General features: G+C 43.0%; 1 protein-coding gene across 5 annotated transcripts in view; it reads left to right on the forward strand.

Annotated features, from left to right (window-relative positions):
* Positions 1-18,220, forward strand: part of LOC112057460 (baculoviral IAP repeat-containing protein 6) — a 70,676-nt gene that overhangs the window by 45,994 nt on the left and 6,462 nt on the right. For 3 of the 5 annotated variants that reach the window (XM_052887992.1, XM_052887994.1, XM_052887993.1), the window contains 21 exons: positions 397-632; positions 1,019-1,221; positions 1,964-2,099; positions 2,350-2,434; positions 3,167-3,378; positions 4,390-4,491; positions 5,141-5,291; positions 5,890-6,035; positions 6,869-7,102; positions 7,860-8,120; positions 8,699-8,845; positions 9,768-9,982; positions 10,733-10,952; positions 11,920-12,128; positions 13,142-13,315; positions 13,751-13,934; positions 14,418-14,580; positions 15,072-15,189; positions 15,832-15,952; positions 16,711-16,928; positions 17,297-17,536. In XM_052887992.1, coding sequence (XP_052743952.1) covers positions 397-632; positions 1,019-1,221; positions 1,964-2,099; positions 2,350-2,434; positions 3,167-3,378; positions 4,390-4,491; positions 5,141-5,291; positions 5,890-6,035; positions 6,869-7,102; positions 7,860-8,120; positions 8,699-8,845; positions 9,768-9,982; positions 10,733-10,952; positions 11,920-12,128; positions 13,142-13,315; positions 13,751-13,934; positions 14,418-14,580; positions 15,072-15,189; positions 15,832-15,952; positions 16,711-16,928; positions 17,297-17,536 — 3,775 coding nt within the window. Of the gene's footprint in view, positions 1-396; positions 633-1,018; positions 1,222-1,963; positions 2,100-2,349; positions 2,435-3,166; positions 3,379-4,389; positions 4,492-5,140; positions 5,292-5,889; positions 6,036-6,868; positions 7,103-7,859; positions 8,121-8,698; positions 8,846-9,767; positions 9,983-10,732; positions 10,953-11,919; positions 12,129-13,141; positions 13,316-13,750; positions 13,935-14,417; positions 14,581-15,071; positions 15,190-15,831; positions 15,953-16,710; positions 16,929-17,296; positions 17,537-18,220 lie in introns of those variants that run through there. The other 2 variants (XM_052887995.1, XM_052887996.1) reach the window with 2 other exon arrangements.

The following is an 18,220-nucleotide window of genomic DNA, read 5'->3' on the forward strand; positions in this document are numbered from 1 at the left end:
AACTAAATCGCCGCAACTAGTAAATTGGACGCCGATCGTATCGGAGTAGGGATTCACTTTCGATTAGGGTAGTAGCACCAAAAGATGAACGCTTAAGCGTTTTGGTCAACTTTAAATGCAAGTAAAACAAATATTTCATGACAATGACGTTTATTGAGTTTACTAAATAATTTCATATATAATAAGATTTGACCAAATGAAATGGGAAAGTCCTTGTTCCCTAAAAGTAATTTGATTGTCGAATTTGGGGATTACCACAGTAATTGAACACTGAGCCCTAATTATAAACGTTTTGTACTCTATAGTTGAACTAATAATTTTATCATTTATATACTATATCCTATGATTATTAACCGAAAAACCAGATAATAATGTGCCTATATTTGTATTTGTCAGGAACCGCTGGGCGCGCATAGTGTGGGAGTGCACGCGCACGCGGCTGGAGAGCAACCGCTGGGCGGCGCTGGGCAGTGCGGGCGCGGTGAGCGCGCTGTGCTCGTGCGTGGTGGCCGGCGGCGGCGCGGCGCAGTACGCGCACCGGGCGCTGCTGGCAGCCGCGCGCGCCGAGCCCGCGTTGCGCGACCCGCTCGTCACGGCGCTGCTCAACATGGACGCGCACGCGCACGCACACGGTACGTGCAGCTTTGTGCGTCGTCGTGGAATGGCTCACAGGAATCTAAAGTTTTCATGTGACTATGAATCTTGGCAAAAGGTCTCCACTTTTGAGAGACCATGATCCTGGTCACTGAGGTGACTTACCGGAGGAGGTTTTTGTCTAGCTGTGGGCATTCCTTGACATGATCCTATGATGCTGGATCCATAATGTTGAACCAACTAATCTACTTTGTCTCAATTTCTTTCTTAGATTGCTGCTTTTTTCTACTGTGAATCAGACTTTCATTTCATTAAATTTTGTCTTTTTCTTGTGTATACCTTTCTACAATAATATACATAATTAAATGTATATGTATCGTTATACTGTAATAATGTCGTGTTTGCTGTGTGTGTGTCGATGCAGCGTTCCAGCCATCCGCCGGCAAGGGCGCGGGCGGGCGCTGGGCGGGCAGCATGGGCGGCGTGTGCGCGCTGGCGGCGGCGCTGTGCCGCTGGTGTCCGCAAGGCAGCGTGCACGCGTACGTGCGCTGGCTCGCCGCATCTGCCGAGCGCGCGCTGCGCGACCGCGCGCCGCCCTCCGCTGCGTTGGTGCACACGCTCGCCGCGGTGAGTGACACTCGAAAATAAAATCTTTTTAACCGACTTCAAAAACGAGGAGGATCTCAATTCGGTCGGTATTTTTTTCATCAAAATCACAAATAAAAACTAAAAAGCGAAAATTTACATCGTATGTGTTACCTTTTGATCACTTTGAATTGAGATGTGGGGCTCTGGGCCCCTTGTAGGTTTTACAGGATATTAATAAAACACGACTTGGTTTGTGAAGTATTAAGCAAAATGGTCGTCACAACAAATGGAATGTGCTGTGTTGCACTTTCAAACAATAGAAGGCGGCTGGTGGCACACCGCGCGTTATTATTAAATATATGATGAAACTTGGACTACACCGAGCCTCACTACAGATGGAGGTGCCAACACAGTGATGCATTAACTATTAAATCGTACACTCTTAGGATTTAAAGACAGTACTTTACCGTGGTTCTTTCAGAAATGGCTTTAATTAATACGTCACTGCCTTGGCACCGCCTTCAAAGTTATCAGAAGGTAGCACATATGATATTATTTTTCGCTTTTTAGTTTATATTTGTGATTTTGAAGTCAGTTAAATTTTTTTGTTTAAAAGTTTTTATGCATCAACATTTCTAATAAGAACTGGTAAGAAGTCCCTGACACGTATAATTTTAACATTCTAGCATCTTCGAGACGCCTCCTCATCGTTGCTTTCCATCAAGCAAGTCAAGCGCAAGCACAAGTGGAAGAAATTATAGAATATTTCTTAATTTTACAGGTACTTTGGACACTTAAAGAAGAACGACTTTTAGAAAATTTGGAAGAAATGATAACCGAGGGCCTGTTTGAACTGATCTACACGTGGGTCAAAGATGTACCGGAATCGAATCTACTTAAAAAATCTTTAGACGCAGGTAAATGAATAGATTATTTTAAAAATAAATATTTTGCAGATATCGCTAGAAATATATGTGTATTTCGAAATGTCCTTAAACTAAACAAAACGAACGTCGTCTGCGGCTCTCTTTATTCCTGATTCGATCACGCAGAGAAACTCCAAGCGTAACTCGCTCCATCGCCCTCTGAGTGACTTTGAGCCTTCTAATAGTCATTGACCAAGTCTTGGATCAGATTTGGTTGTAAGAAGTACAATTTATGTTTCAGTATTATGTTCCATGTGCTACATACGGCCAGAGTTGTTCAAGCTTCTTTTGGAACAGATGGAAATACCAATGGACACAGATGAAAGGTAACTTGCTATTATCTAGTTCATAAAGATATACTAAAGATTTGTAAGCTGTAATGGCTCACTATTCTCCCTTACGGTTTTAAAACCAGCCTTATGTGTCGTCAGGGATCCGTAGACCATTTTTTACAACTGATTACTATCAAGTTAATTTTAAGTGAGTAGCTTCATCTCGATGAGATGATCAACTTTTTTATTTACGAAAATTCTCGATTCTGGTAGCTAACTGAGTTACCATGAAATAATAATTTCTGAGCATCAGAACGAGATATTGTACCACACAATTTGTAGGACATTGTGGCTGTTATTTGTAAGCTGTAATGGCTCACTATTCTCCCATACGGTTTTAAAACCAGCCTTATGTGACGTCAGGGATCCGTAGAACATTTCTTACAACTGATTACTATCAAGTTAATTTTAAGTGAGTAGCTTCATCTCGATGAGATGATCAACTTTTTTATTTACGAAAATTCTCGATTCTGGTAGCTAACTGAGTTATCAGAAAATTAAATTTCTGAGTGGCGGAACGAGATAATGTAGCACGCAATTTTTAGGACATTGTGGCTGTTAAGTTGTATAACTATTGTTTAAGCAACAAAAAAAAAACAATACAGAATTTGCAAAAAAAATTGCCTCATCGAGATAAAGCTATTCACGAACAATTAACTTGTTAGTAATCAGTTGTCAAAAAACGCAATGTGCAAAATAATTAAAAAAAAATGCATTTTTTTTTAGTATGGAGGGCCTAACCGACGACACGAAGGTGGGTCGGCCGACGCAGGCGTCCACGTCGCACGAGAGCTCGAGCGCGAGTGAGGACAGCGGCATGGTGGCGCGCCTGCGCGGCTGGCAGCTGCGCACCGTGGCCGCCGCCGCCATGTCGCCCGCGGCCACCCTGACGCTGCTGCACTGCCCGCTGCCCGCGGCGCTTGTGCGCGCCGTAGCGAGTGAGTACATTTACCATACACTAGCGCAGCGTTTCCCAAACTTTTTCAGCCACGGACCACTAGGAAATCAAGCACAGATTTCACGGACCCGCTTAACACATTCACTGCGGCATATTTTTCAAGTTGAAGTAAGCAGTAAGATCCGTGGTGAAAGGTCAGACCTTCTCAATATTCAAATTAGTATTTCAACTGTGAGACATTAGCAATTATGTATGGCCCAGAGATGCACCGCGGACCCCCACACATATACTAGCGGACCCCCAGGGGTCCGCGGACCACAGATTGCGAAACGATGCACTAGCGGACGGCCGCGACTTCGTCCGCGTGGAATTAAGTTTTTCACAAATCCCGGGGGAACCATGGATTTTTCCAATATGAAAAGTAGCCTATGTGTTAATCCATAGTAAAATCTATTTTCATTCCAATATTGTATGGAGCCCAGGATCAGTCGTACCCTGGCGGAAATAAAAGAAAATATTTTTTAAAACTTTTTTTGAATATACAAATCTACGAATTTACTTTGATGCTTTCGAAATATTATTCATTCTCTCCCAAGAAATGCATCACTATTAAGGTAATAATGGCTAGCTAGCTTATAAGGTAATGGATTGATGACGTTTTCAATGCAATAATCGATTTGACGTTTCCTGTCAATTGTCATGTAATAGTTGCTTTATGGGCGCCATCTTGATTTATCTCGAAAACTTGGGTTTTAATTTTATTTATTTCTTTTATTTTAGTTACATTTGTTTACTTATTTAGATTTTAATTAAATCCTTCTATTTTTAAAATTTTTATGATACAGGGTACAAGAGTGGGCCTGAAATGGACCATCTCCTTTCGGAGACTGTTCGTCGTACTTTCCTAAACACAGTCTTTTACGGCTAGAGGAGAATGAGAATATTGGTCATATTTGAAATATATGGCAAATATTCTTTTTAAAAAATAAATAATTGGTATGATTTAATAATTTGAATAGATTTTAAAAGTAAAAATGATCTTTGCTTACAGACTTTAGTGAAGCGAAACTGGCACTGATGATGGCTCAAAGCGGATCGGGTGATGATGTTCACATGACTGACTCGGACAGCAATGAATATAAACGGTTACAAGGTCAGTTTAAAACAATTTTTTGCCTTCAGTAGGTCTGGGATGCACGCCTCTAGATATTGTTGTGATGAGATAAAGACTTACCGTCACCAATAGATGAAATTGAAATTATTTATCGGAATATTTACTAAAAGCTAACAACAATAGGGATGATGTCAGTTTTTAAATTGTATATAAATTAAGAGTACGCTAATAGTAAAGCAATTTTGTAAAAGTAAAAAGGTATCTGCGATCATTACTTTCGGAGCTACAGGGATTTAAAGAGTCAGATTTGCGGCGCTGCCGCGGATCTCTGAAAAGCGCCCCATACAAAATGGTACGAACTTATGACGTCGTAGGCAATTAATGATCGTTAGATTTGTATGGGCGTTTAAACAAAATTACTAATATCTTTGTTATTTCTGCGTTTATGTTTATAGTTCATGTATTAAAAAATGTCACGTTTAATGTGAGGAAGCTAAAACTGTATGAATTTTCATCTAATTACGATAAAATATTTTTAGTAGATTTTGAAATTTTATAATCTTATTTATTTTGCAAATATCGAGTCAATCTTTGCTTTTTATGTATAAATTAGTTAACATTGACCTTATTTATCCGAATGTATCATAAAAATCAATATATTCAAACCTTGTCATCATCCCCATTACAGGTTTGCCATCAATGAAGAGTATATGCGACATAGTGGAGTGGGCGCGGCTGGTGTGCGCCGAGCGGCGCGTCAAAGAGTGGCTGGGCGGCGACGGCGCCGCCTTCTGGCGCCCGCTGCTGCGTCTGCTGTGCCACCCCCGCCCACAGAACTGGTAAGGGCTCTCGCATAGAGGAATTAGAAAATGGAGATGCATCGCATTCAAATTCACGAACAAAACTGTCTGTCGTTTTTTGAGGGGGACGAGGTAAACTCACACATCGAAAATATTTAACACCACTAAAAATTTTCCATGTCCATACACTACACACAACTATAAATTTGACTCCCAATACACACACGCGTAATTTTTTACACAGACTAACAAACACATTGCTTAGACTATCCACAGATTAAATACATAGAATATTCGATTACTGATCGATGTTTAGCTGTTTCGTCAAAAGAATCGATTCTTTTTTGTAAATTGTTTTTATTACAAATTTGATAAAATTAAGGTTTAAATACTTAAATACTTTCAAATGAAACCTTACTCCATCTTTTACTACACTACAAGTTTTTGGCCGTTTTTTATGCAATTTTACTACACAAAGCGGCATTTTTAGGAGCTCTTTACACGACGAAAACGATTACAACAAATGAAATATCGATTCTTTAGGACGGGTTACTCGTACCTTCATCTAAATTCGATCCTTCGGCACTGATGGGTTGTAATATATTATGGGGTAAAATGTAAAATTGTATATTTGCAGTACATGGCAAGAAAGCGCGCAGTACGCCCAGCTAGAGGAGAGCACGATCCGACTGTTTGCGGAGCTCACCGTGTGCCACACCGCCAACCAGAAGCTGTTCGCTTCTACACTGCACAGTATTCTATACGAGTCCATGCAGTATACAGGCGAGTGTTATCAGTAATCTTTGTGCTAAATCTCACACAAAACATGGATTTTTACAGGACAAAAAACCAAATTGGTTCAGTAGGCGTAAAGGAGGAACAAACATACACATACGTCATCGTCTTTAGTGTGATGTGATTGTGTAACTAACAGACAGTCGACTTGGCCCGCGTGAAACTCTTGTAAATGAGCTTCTTAATATCCCACCATGCATTGTTTTATCATATCGCAAAGGCAGGCATCGTTTTTTGTGAAAACTGCCTAGTGGCATTACGTTTTCCGACACTTCCTACAACGAATTACGGAGGACCGTATTGCTCCCGACATAAGGTTGACAATCGCTCGGCAATATCGAGTTGTTTACGAATATTTCTATTGTTTTAAAAATTCTTGATCAATTGAGAATGCATTTTCGATTATGTTTTAGACGTATCGAGATCTATGCAAAATGTTGTTTATTATATAAATACGTGAAATTCGGGTCGTTTGGGGCAGTTGACTTTCGGAGCGAAGCGAAGTAACATCAAAGTGATAATATAATAATTTATTTATTTTGCTATTATCCGCGAAAAGCCGACGAACCCACGCGACAAAGTCATCCAAGTCCGACGAACAAAATCTCCTGAGGATGATCCGGTTTCGGGGTGAAACGTACGTAGATTGTATTTCGTCGGACCTGAGTGACGTCGCGTGGGTTCGTCGGCTTTTCGCGGGTAATAGCAAAATAAATAAATCATTATATATTCATGATGAACTTTCTCAAAGTAACACCTGCTTCTTCCCAATAATAATCAAAGTGATACGCGACACTATATAAATTGTTAACTTTTCTTAGGTCCAGATGGCCTTTCGGGCTTCACGCGCGCGCTCATCCTGCGGCTGGTGCTGTCGGGCGAGCGCGCGACGGTGGCGCTGCGCTGGGCGGGCGGGGCGGGCGCGGCGGGGGGCGCGGGCAGCCCCGCCCTGCCGCCGCACGCCGCGCCGCCGCACCCCGCTGCCGCGCACCACACGCTGCACCTGCCGCTGCACACCACCGTGCGCACGCTGCTGCAGGACCACCGCCCGCAGAGTGAGTCATCATCAGACTAGTGACTATACTATAGCTTGGCAAATTCGTTCGTAACACACCCTAGGGTCCGCGCGGGCCGGGGTCATGTAGCGATGTATGAAAAACCCACGACTGATGCATCTCACCCGCACGCACGGTTTCACACCCGCGCTGTCTTTCTCGTCCGCATATCATGGCAGTGTCATCAACTTGCCAAGCTATACAGTACAGGGCCCCGCTCTGTCGCCGCACGACACCGAACAACTATTGGACGCTGGTGATTTCAGTTTTTCACAAACCCCGCCGGAACCGTAACTTTTTCCCAAATAAAAGTAGGTCAATAACGTTTTCTATTTTCCAGCAAAAATCCTAGTTCCTATGATGAGCTTGGACAAACAGATCATAATTTCCAACACATTTTCCTGAAATCATGAACAAACACTTTAATTTTTTTACATCATCATGTCAGCCGATGGACGTCCACTGCAGGACATCACGATCATGATACTGAGCCACCTGCATCCAGCGAATACCTGCGACTCGTTTGATGTCGTCAGTCCACCTGGTGGGGGGTCGCTATTCCAGCATCTTTGCCTCGCCCATTGCCATTTCAGCTGCGCGACACGTTGAGCTATGTCGGTGACTTTGGTTCTTCTGCGGATCTCCTCATTTCTGATTCGATCACGCAGAGATACTCCTAGCATAGCTCGTTCCATCGCCCGCTGTGTGACTCACCCTGAGGCCTATTTTTTACATGTATTGATTAATTTGTTCGCAGTGCCACTGTTCGAGGAGGCGTCTCGGCTGTGCGCCGGCGGTAGCGCTGGATCCGGCGCGGGCGGGCCTGGCGCGGTGTTGCGCAGCGCGTCCGACCCCAACATCACGGTGGCCGAGGCGTGGGAGCTGTCGCTCGCCGCCGCCAGCGCCTCCAAGGACAAGCGCGTCAAGGACGTGAAGAACACCTCGCTTAAGCAGCAGGGCAACAAGAAGAGGCAATCCAAGGCCAGCAATGATACCAATACGCTCTCTGTCAGCGATGGTGAGTTTTGACCCCTGTTTGTATAGACCCTATCTATACCAATCTCAGACCAATTATTGTATAGGACCTGCTTCGTTAGACGTTACTTTTCTGTCAACGTACTCTATATAATCGATGTTAAATAGTTGTAATCGTGTTCGTCGGTTAAAGAGCTCCGTAAAAGTACCTTTTTGTGTAATTGACAAAATTCTAGTTTAGTATAAGATATATACCAAATCTAAGCTCGTGCTACATTTTTCGTTGCGTGGTACATTGTCTCATTCCGACGCTCAAAAATTTTTATTACCTACACTGTTAGCTACCAGAATCAAAAATTTTAGTAAATAATAAAAGTTGAGCATCTCATCAAGTTGAAGCTAATCACTGAAAATATAATACTGATAGTCATCACTTGTAAATTTGTTCCACGGATCCCGGGCTATTTACTTTATATCATTTTAATTTTAACAGAACGTTTACGTGTAATGAAAACCTCTGTTTATATACCAATTAGCAACACACAAAAGTTTAGAGATCTCGTCAGTTTGCATCGTTGACCAATTCACGACTTTAGTCTCTAACTTCTGTAATTGTTTCAGAAATAATCGAGTCAACAATAAGGGTGCAAGTGGAGGGGTTGGAGGGCTTCATACCGCCGAGCACCACGCTCGCGCAGCTCACCGCCGCCGTGCCGCACGTGTTCGGCCCGCATCTCACGCTCAACTTGCATATTAACACTAGCGGAGGTAATGTAAATGGAGTCTCTACCACGGAATTGAAACATATATGGAGTTCGCTTCTGTAATTTTCAGTTTTGAAAACTCCGTAACCAGGAGCGTTTCCTAAACCAGGGTTTCTCAAAATTCCTTAACCCTACATCCTGTAGTCACAAGTTCAGGACTCTGCTCGGAGTTCTTCTCTCTACCACGCGATGGATCCGGCACCCGCACGGTAAATCCATGGAATGCTAAGATATTTGTCTCTTTCCACGTAACAGCGAACTTACTAACTAATGGGGGGAAACTACCAAAACAAATGTCTTTGTGATATTAATGTTATGGGTGTGACAATGACAATGACAATTTTAACCTTAATTCTGACTTGGTATCAGTTATCAAGCCACCATTCAGAAATTAAGTAAATCTTGTCGCGAACCCCGTGCCGTCGAATGGCAAACCCCTAGGGGTTCGCGTACCCCACTTTGAGAAACCTTTTCCTAAACCAACACACATATAGTGTAAACATGTAACACAATAGCAAACTCATTACATAATTGGAAATTATGATGTTGACTGAAAATATAAGATCTATGTTATTCTTCAGTGTTTGAAAAAATAACTTAATATCCTCAATTTAAAGTTGAAAGCTGTTTATACTTTAAAACTACTTTTTTGCTGACATAATTTTTTATCAACACAGACAAAGCAAAATTATTTCCAAAAAGTCCATTTGTCACTAGTTATCTTTTTTTTTCTTATAATTCTTGACTAGCTGACGCAGGGCGGTTTCACCCGCGTCGTTTCCAGTTCCGTAAGAATACGTTTGGAACCCTCGTATTTTTCGGCTTTACTTACCACAATTAAATCATGACATAACTTGATGTTTCAATAGTGCTTGAAAACTAAGCCTAATTGAGATAAATTAATTTAGTACTTATTGTTGTTCCAGAACCGTGGACGGGTCCGATGTGGGAGGGCGGCAGCGAGGCGGGCGCGGCGAGCGGCACGTGCGCCGGCGGCACCGTGCTGCGCGAGTTCGGCGCGTGCGGCGGCCTGGCGCTGGTGGCGGCGCGCCTGCCGCGCCCGCACGCCGCGCCCGCGCCGCCGCCCGCGCCCGCCGCGCACCACGACCTCGACTGGGTCAAGCTGGACGACGTCTACGAGGTGATCTACTCTACTATGCCTAAAACTACGCCTTGTTAACACGTTCGCTGCGGCACTGATTGTTCGTTTACTTTACTCTGGTGTGTTACGAGGTTTTTGATCTCATACTAAAACTTTGTGGTGTGGTACGAGATCGATCGACCTCGTGACCTCGTAACTCTTGAAGAGGCTAGACTTACGAGGTCAAATTACCTCGTACCTATGTAGAAGCTGGTTCTTGCAACGCGACACGATCCAAAGTGATCATGACTAAGGGCCCCGTATGGGTTCGAAACTAGTCGGGCATACTCTGACCTAATATGACGTGAGTTTAGCCGTGTTTCATAATCAATAAAAATGCATATGTAAATTTTAAAATTATATTTACGTATATATTAATTATATTATATTTATTTAATTATTTATATATATAATTACATATAATGTATTGCACCTTCCCGCTCTTTCTTCGCAAGTTCTCTCGTCAGGGGTTGCCTGGTAGAGATTACTTTTAGTAATAAGGCCGCCTTTGCAAGTTGCCTAAGTTTTTTTTTTTTTTTTTTATTGTTTTAATTTATAATTGTATTTTTGTGTGCAATAAAGTATTTCTTCTTCTTCTTCTTCGTCGTCGTCGTCGTCGTCTTCTTCTTCTTCTTCTTCTTCTTCTTCTTCTTCTTCTTCTTCTTCTTCTTCTTCTTCTTCTTCTTCAATTAATACTGTGTAGTGATGAGAAATGTAATAATTAACTAATGTATATTTTGTTTATCACAGGAGGTGGTGGAAATGGGCGTGACTTCAGCCGGCACCGTGGGCGGCAGCAGCGCCAGCAGCGAGGAGGCGCACGGCTGCGCGGGCGTCCCCGCACACGCTCTGGTCGCGCTAGCGCTGCTACTGAAGCTGCCCGGCTACGCGGCCGCTCTGCTGGACGAGGGCGCGCGAGCCGTGCACTTGCTGCGACTGCTGCTCGGTGTGGCGCATGACGAGGAAGGACGTGAGTGGTGGTTTATTGTTGATGTTGTCAGCCTTGACTATAGGGACAACCCACCTCCTCCCATGGCCCTTTCAACCTCTCGGTTATTTGGGCCGAATCGAGGGAGGGCGAACCCGGTACTTGCTCTGTGCGTGTTCCCGGGACGCCTTCTTGACTCCCTACAAGTTATTTCTCTTTTCGTTCCTTGTCCCTTTTCTTCACTCTCCCCCTTCTGGGGCTGGACGACACACGATGTTGAGATCCCTATGCCCGCCGCGGTCCACGCCAGATTCTGCATCACCTTCGACTATTGTGGTCCACGGTCCAGAGCGCTCCGCCTCGCGTGCCACCGAAGCTGCCTAGCATTCCGGTACGATTTCGTGTAGAGAACCGAAAGGAATGTATATTTAATCCTTCTCCTACCAAGTTAGCCCGCTTCCATCTCAGATTACATCATCGCTTACCTTCAGGTGAGATTGTAGTCAAGGGCTAACTTGTAAAGAATAAAAAAAAAATATGCAGCCGTTCCAAATGACGACCACTGGATATTTGCAAAATAAATGAGATTATAAAATTTCAAAATCTATTAAAAATATTTTATCGTAATTAGATGAAAATTCATACAGTTTTAGCTTCCATACATTAAATGTGACATTTTTTAATATATGAACTATAAGCATAAACGCACAAATAACAAAGATATTGGTAATTATGTTTGAACGCGCATACAAATCTAACGATCATTACATTGCCTATGACGTCATTAGTTCGAGCCATTTTGTATGGGGCGTTTTTTCAGGGATCCGCGGCAGTGCCGCAAATCTGACTCTTTAAATCCCTGTAGCTCCGAAGGTAATGATTGCAGATACCCTGTTCCTTTTACAAAATTGCTTTACTATTAGTATACTCTTAATTTATATACAATTTAAAAAACTGTTATCACCCTATTCCTTTTCATTATTAATGTTTTTAATTTATATTTGTACAGACAACATAGTGGTGGGCGGCAGCAACGGTGGCAACGGCGCCGCGTCGCTCGGCACGCTGCCGTTCCGCGTGGTCGCGCAGCTGCTGGAGGCGGCGCCGCGCGCTGCCCCCGCCGGCCGCTCGCTGCGGGTCGCTCTGCTGCAGCTGGGCGCCGTGCGGCTCGTGCTGGCCTGCCTGGCGGTGTTTACCCACCATCGCCCCACTGCACAGGTAACAATGATAGCGGACGCCTGCGTCAAATTTTGGGGAAAGAACTGTGAGGTAAAGAGTGGGTGTTGCGTGAAATGAAGGGCTCTGTATATATCGAGTGTAAGGGTTGGTAAGTAGGCTAGCGAAGAACCAAGTCCTTTAAGTAGGACTATACTATGGGAAATACTATGATAAAGATGCTTGGAGGCCGTTGGATCAGCTTCCAACCTTCACACAGGAAGTAAAACTATAAGAAATGGAAACAGTAATTGTTATCAATTATAAATTATAATACTGTATGACTTTTTCATTTCAAAAGAGCAACTGTTGAGTTTCTTGCCGGTATCTTCTCAGCAGAACCTGCCTTCCGAACCGGTGGTAGAATCTTTACAAATAGTCAACTGACGTGTCAAAAGTGCTTGTAAACTGAGCCTACTTGAAATAAATGATTTTTGATTTTGATTTTTTTGATTTTGGAACGTGAAATGAGAGTCTGAGCTGGGAGGTAGTTGGAAGGCCTTGGAAGTGTTAATTACCTTTTAAGCTGGGCGATGCGCTGATACCGATGAAATGTGTGTCGTCGAGCCTCGCTTTGTTGGCTGACGACTTAGATGTGTGTGAGCGGGTGATGGCGTCGAATGGTTTACGGCAGAATTTAACGTTAGTTTACTTTGCACAGAACTGAAGCTAAGGCCACTCGAGTGGATTGCACTTATATTAGAGGTTTTTTTAGGTTTTAAATTAAGTTTTGTGCAGATCTCCGCACACGCGTTAGTGATGAACGGAGCAGAGAGACAAGAGAGAGTAACGGAAGTGTCATGGCGGACGTTTTGCATTTCCGTCTTGATGGGAGTCTATGGCTCCAGTGTTGCTCGATGTCACGCCTTTGGCGTGTATAGTGGGTACGACAATATTCCAATGGGGCGGGGATAGAACCACCACACCCCGGTGATATGAATCCGACCGCTTTACTGTTGAGCTATTGAGGCTTTATTGATAGCCATATTCATGTTATTTATGTAAATGGTCAACAGAATAGTCAGAACTCGAACGGTTCGAGCAAAGATGGCACGCGCGAGGAGAAGGCGCAGCTGTACTGGGCCAAGGGCACGGGCTTCGGCACGGGCTCCACGCAGCAGAGCTGGAACGTGGAGCAGGCGCTGGTGCGGCAGCGGCTCGAGGAGGAGCACGTCACTGTGTTACTGCAGGTACGTACTATCTACTACTACACACTATATTATAGGTAATTTGTATAAAAATGAAAAAAAAATCTGTTTTAAAATGTATAAAAAACTAGTGTGCTGAAGACTTCGTAGTTCTAGTAAAAGTTCTTTTAAAAAACACAGGCATGACTGCATCGCAACAGGTTCTTAAAGTGTACAAAAAGGGTTTGTTTCAAAGTTCTCTATGAACGCCATCTAGCGGTAGTTTTAAATAATAAACACTGTTTTACTTACTGTGCCTGTAGATAACAGCAGGCTCGCCCGATTACAATATACGTTATGTATTCTGAAAGTTACTCCTCAAGTGAAGTGTGCGTTCTTTTTTTTCGAGTACACTTTACAAGTAACTGCTGAATACATAACGATGAGACACTGAGCCACAGTAAAGGTATTTAATTTCAATTTTATTTGTATTAATAGGTATTAGTATCGTATATGAATCCCGGAGAGAAGTGGCCGCCCGAGGAGGGCTCGCAGGAGGAGAGCGAGGAGGCCGAGGAGAGTGAGGAGGGAGACTCGCACGAACTGCCCGCCGAGTTCATCGACTTGGTGGCAAGCAGCTCACTGGTGCCTGCCATATGCTCGTACCTTAGGAATGACTCAGGTATGTACCAGTTTCTTACTTCACATTAAAGTATACACTTAATGATGTATAAGTTAGTGGCTAGCCTCGGGATATTCGTTCTATTCGCCGTCTGTCTTTTGAGTTGCGATTACGAGTAGAATCTCAAAAAATTAATTAATTCATTAATTAATAGTGTTGAATATTCCATTTATTGAGGTTATAGACCATATTATAAAAAAATAGTCCTCTTTAGTATTTTAAAATAGTCTGCAACAGTATACTTTATGAGAATTTATTTATCTATAATTCTAAAATAATGCATTTCTTAACAACACGCACATTTATGATAGCAGCACTAAGCGGTCGCTGGTAGCTTTGCGAGTTTGTATGTTTCTCTGTATTCCCAAATTATTTTTATCTCCACAAAGGCAGACATATTCTGAGTAAATATACATCTTAATGCTTTCCACAGATTTAGATGTATCGTATTAGTGTTTTTTTTTACTGTTGTTATGCTACTAGTGCTGGACATGTCGCGGCACATCCCGCTGTACGTGAGCGTGCTGCGAGCCGTGCGAGCGCTGCGTGCGCTGCGCTGCCGCCGCCTGGCGCCCGCCCTGCGCGCGCTGCCCAGGCTACTGGCCAGCATGAGCCGCACCACCAACTCCTACGCCACCAAGCTCAGGTGACTATCACCAGTAGCATCTTCCAGTGCAAATACACTAGGGAACATACATGTGGTCTACATTTGTTTTTGTTTTTACGTTAAAAATTAGATAAACTACTCAAAAATAATTGTTGAAATTCATGTTATTATATTATATTTGTCGGCATGGTTCGTTTGTCGGCTGTCATTTTATTCGTTCATCGGCTGGTGCCGGTACTATTTCGAGGCGGGGAGAATAACTGGAGTAGTGAACGTGCGTGTTGACGTGCGTCGTCGAGGGTACCCTTATGCTTGCACCCAGAATCCCTAGCCTCGGGCAATGCTTGAAGTTATTTTCGGCCATTCGATAATTAATTTAGTTACATTCTTGGTGGAAATCGTGAGACTTGATATACATTCACTCTATAATAATTGTTTTAAATTCGTTGATGTCAGCCCATCATCAACATATTTTATAAACTATACTTATATTGATTATAAAATAATAGATATATTTATTATGTTTACAGAATGAGCAAAAAGAACATATTCGGAAAGATGACTTATAGCCAAAGATTTAGTACGTCAAGTACATCGGAATTGTCTGAGGAGGACGAAGGACTTGCGCTGCTCATTGCCGATATACAGGTATGTTTTAACGTTCAATATGTTTTTTTTACTTAGATTACATTCCGTAAGATTTAGTTGTGTTCACTTAAAAACAACTAGTTTAAATGTAAAATATTATGTTCAGTAGACCTAAAATAACCACCATACTTATCTTATATCTCTTGAATACATAATTCACCAGCAGCTTCAGAAAGTATTGCACTTTTAGAATATAATTGTGACAATATGATATGAAAGAAAGATCTCTTGTGGTAAAGGTGTTGGTATATCTTGTGGTAAAAAATAAAAAAATGACTTTTTAGCAATTTACTTGAAGGGTATAAAAAAGGATTGTTTCAAAGTTCTCTAAAAACGCCATCTACTGGTAGTTAATAAGAAATACTGTTTCACTATGCCTGCATGAATGCGTTTTCTATCTTCATTTCTAATTTGTTCATTGATAAACAGTGCATATCGAGTATGGCTTTAGTATATAGATAACAGCACGCATCGCCCGATTATACTATTCGTAACGCGTTCACCAAGTCAAGAGTGCGTCAAGGTTTACTTCAAAAATTGGGAATTTGTAGGCAAAAAAATCGTTTGTTTTACTTAATACCCTGTTCACCCTGGACAGCTTGTTTGTTTAAAAAAAATAATACATGTGTATCCTGTATCCAGGCGACGTCGGCACTGGTGTGCCGCTCGGAGGGCGAGGCGGAGGGCGGCGGCATCGCTCGCCCGCTGCACGGCGCCACGCGGGAGGCGCGCTACATCGACCTCATGCGCACCATGCAGTTTGGTATGATGACGACTCTTACTTCTCATTTGATTTCATTTTTTTTTTGTTTAACTTGCCGCTAGTTACTTGAAATTCAAAATTCAAAAATCATTTATTTCAATTAGACTTAGTTTATTAGCACTTTTGAAACATCAAATTTAATGGTGGTAATTGTAGTCGAAAACTTAAAATTCAAGTTACAAGGCGCTTTGGTCCGAGAAGAGCCCGCAACAAACTCAGCCAAGGTTTTTTTTTTGTTTACCACCATTTTACAAACTTATCTAGAACTAAGTACACAGTCGTATAGTGCAGTTTAACGCCAAGCTTTTTTATCATATATATAATCATTAACACTAATAAGAATTTCCTAGAAGGTTGCGTTTAATAAACACTTTAAACCTTTTGAGAGACTTAAAGTTAGAAAGTTACTATGTAGGGAATTATCATCGAATTTATCGAAACGAATAAAAATATCTCCTTAGTTAGAGCGATGCTCTATTAGTGACTTGCGTTACGTTGCGTCAAAGTTTGGTCGTTTTTCATATATTTTAAATGACATACATTAAAGTGTTGCATCTCCGCAGGCGACGTTTCAACGGAAAATGGGCAGTGTTTGTATGTTTTATATGCATTGTTGAGACTGAGTAGGTGCGGTCAATCCTTTTCCGCTTCGCCATCGCAACACTTGTGTGGCATATATTGCGTTATTCCGGTGTGTCGACGCAGCGCACTGATGAGGCGTCTTCCTTATTTGTACCCTCCATGGTTGTATTACACAGAGACATTCGAGATGATGGCGGAGAGCACGGAGGGCGGGTTCCGGTTCACGGTGCCGTACCACTTCGAGGCCACGGTGCGCGCGGCGGGCGAGCGGGCGCACCCGGCGCGCATGAAGCGGCTGGCGCAGGAGGCCGCCACGCTGGCCACCAGCCTGCCGCTGTCATACTCCTCCTCCGTGTTCGTGCGCACCGACACCGACCGCCTCGACGTCATGAAGGTAGCATACTACTGTTGTTATATATATCGCTTACAATAACTCGAGGCCGTTACTGAGACCTTAAATGATGCCTAGGCAGCAATAACGACTTTTGCTTCTTCATTTAACCCTAAGTTAGTCGAGAAGATGTTGATTTACTTACTCGAATATTATAAAGAGGAATGATTTGTATTTTTGTATGTAACAAATAAACTCAAAATCTACTGCAATTATATGAACTTTTTCCATCAACAGAAAGCTATATTATAGGTAGGCTGTATTTTATCCTCGTATTTTCACGGAAATGAGAACTCGAGTTTATAAATAAACGAGAACCGAACACTCTCCAGTATTGCTGGTATGTTAACTATAACGCGTTGGTCGTTCAGGTGCTGATCACGGGCCCGTCGGACACGCCGTACGCCAACGGCTGCTTCATCCTGGACGTGTACTTCCCGGCGGAGTACCCCGCGGTGCCCATGCTCATCAACCTGGAGACGACGGGCCGGCACTCGGTGCGCTTCAACCCCAACCTGTACAACGACGGCAAGGTGTGCCTGTCCGTGCTCAACACGTGGCACGGCCGCCCCGAGGAGAAGTGGAACGCGCACACCTCCAGCTTCCTGCAGGTGAGCCCCACACGCCATTATTGGGTTTTACAATTTCTTAAGGTAAACTATACGACTTCCAACTTTTCAGTTGTGTGCATTTTAAGACATTAAATATCACGTGTCTCAAACGGTGAAGGAAAACATCGTGAGGAAACCTTCAAACCAAAGAATTATCTTTATTCTCTGCGTGTGTGAAGTCTGCCAATCCGCATTGGGCCAGCGTGGTGGACTATTGGCCTAACCCCTCTCATTTTGAGAGGAGACTCGAGCTCAGCAGTGAGCCGAATATGGGTTGATGACGACGAAACTATACGATGTGTTACGGAAAATGTAATCGAAAACACCATCTGTAGTAACACTGCTAAAGTATAACTCAACATAAGTAACCCTAGCGCCGAATCCGTTTAGACTTTTAACGGCATAATTGTAAATATATATACAGTTAATTGTGACGTGATAGCCCAGTGGATATGACCTCTGCCTCCAATTCCGGAGGGTGTGGGTTCGAATCCGGTCCGGGAGTTTAACTTTTCAGTTGTGTGCATTTTAAGAAATTAAATATCACGTGTCTCAAACGGTGAAGGACAACATCGTGAGGAAACCTGCACGTCAGAGAATTTCTTAATTCTCTGAAGTCTGCCAACCCGCTTTGCGTGGAACCTGCATACCAAAGAATTATCTTTATTCTCTGCGTGTGTGAAG

Source organism: Bicyclus anynana, chromosome 21 (assembly GCF_947172395.1).
Source record: "Bicyclus anynana chromosome 21, ilBicAnyn1.1, whole genome shotgun sequence".
NCBI classification, from domain to species: domain Eukaryota; kingdom Metazoa; phylum Arthropoda; class Insecta; order Lepidoptera; family Nymphalidae; genus Bicyclus; species Bicyclus anynana.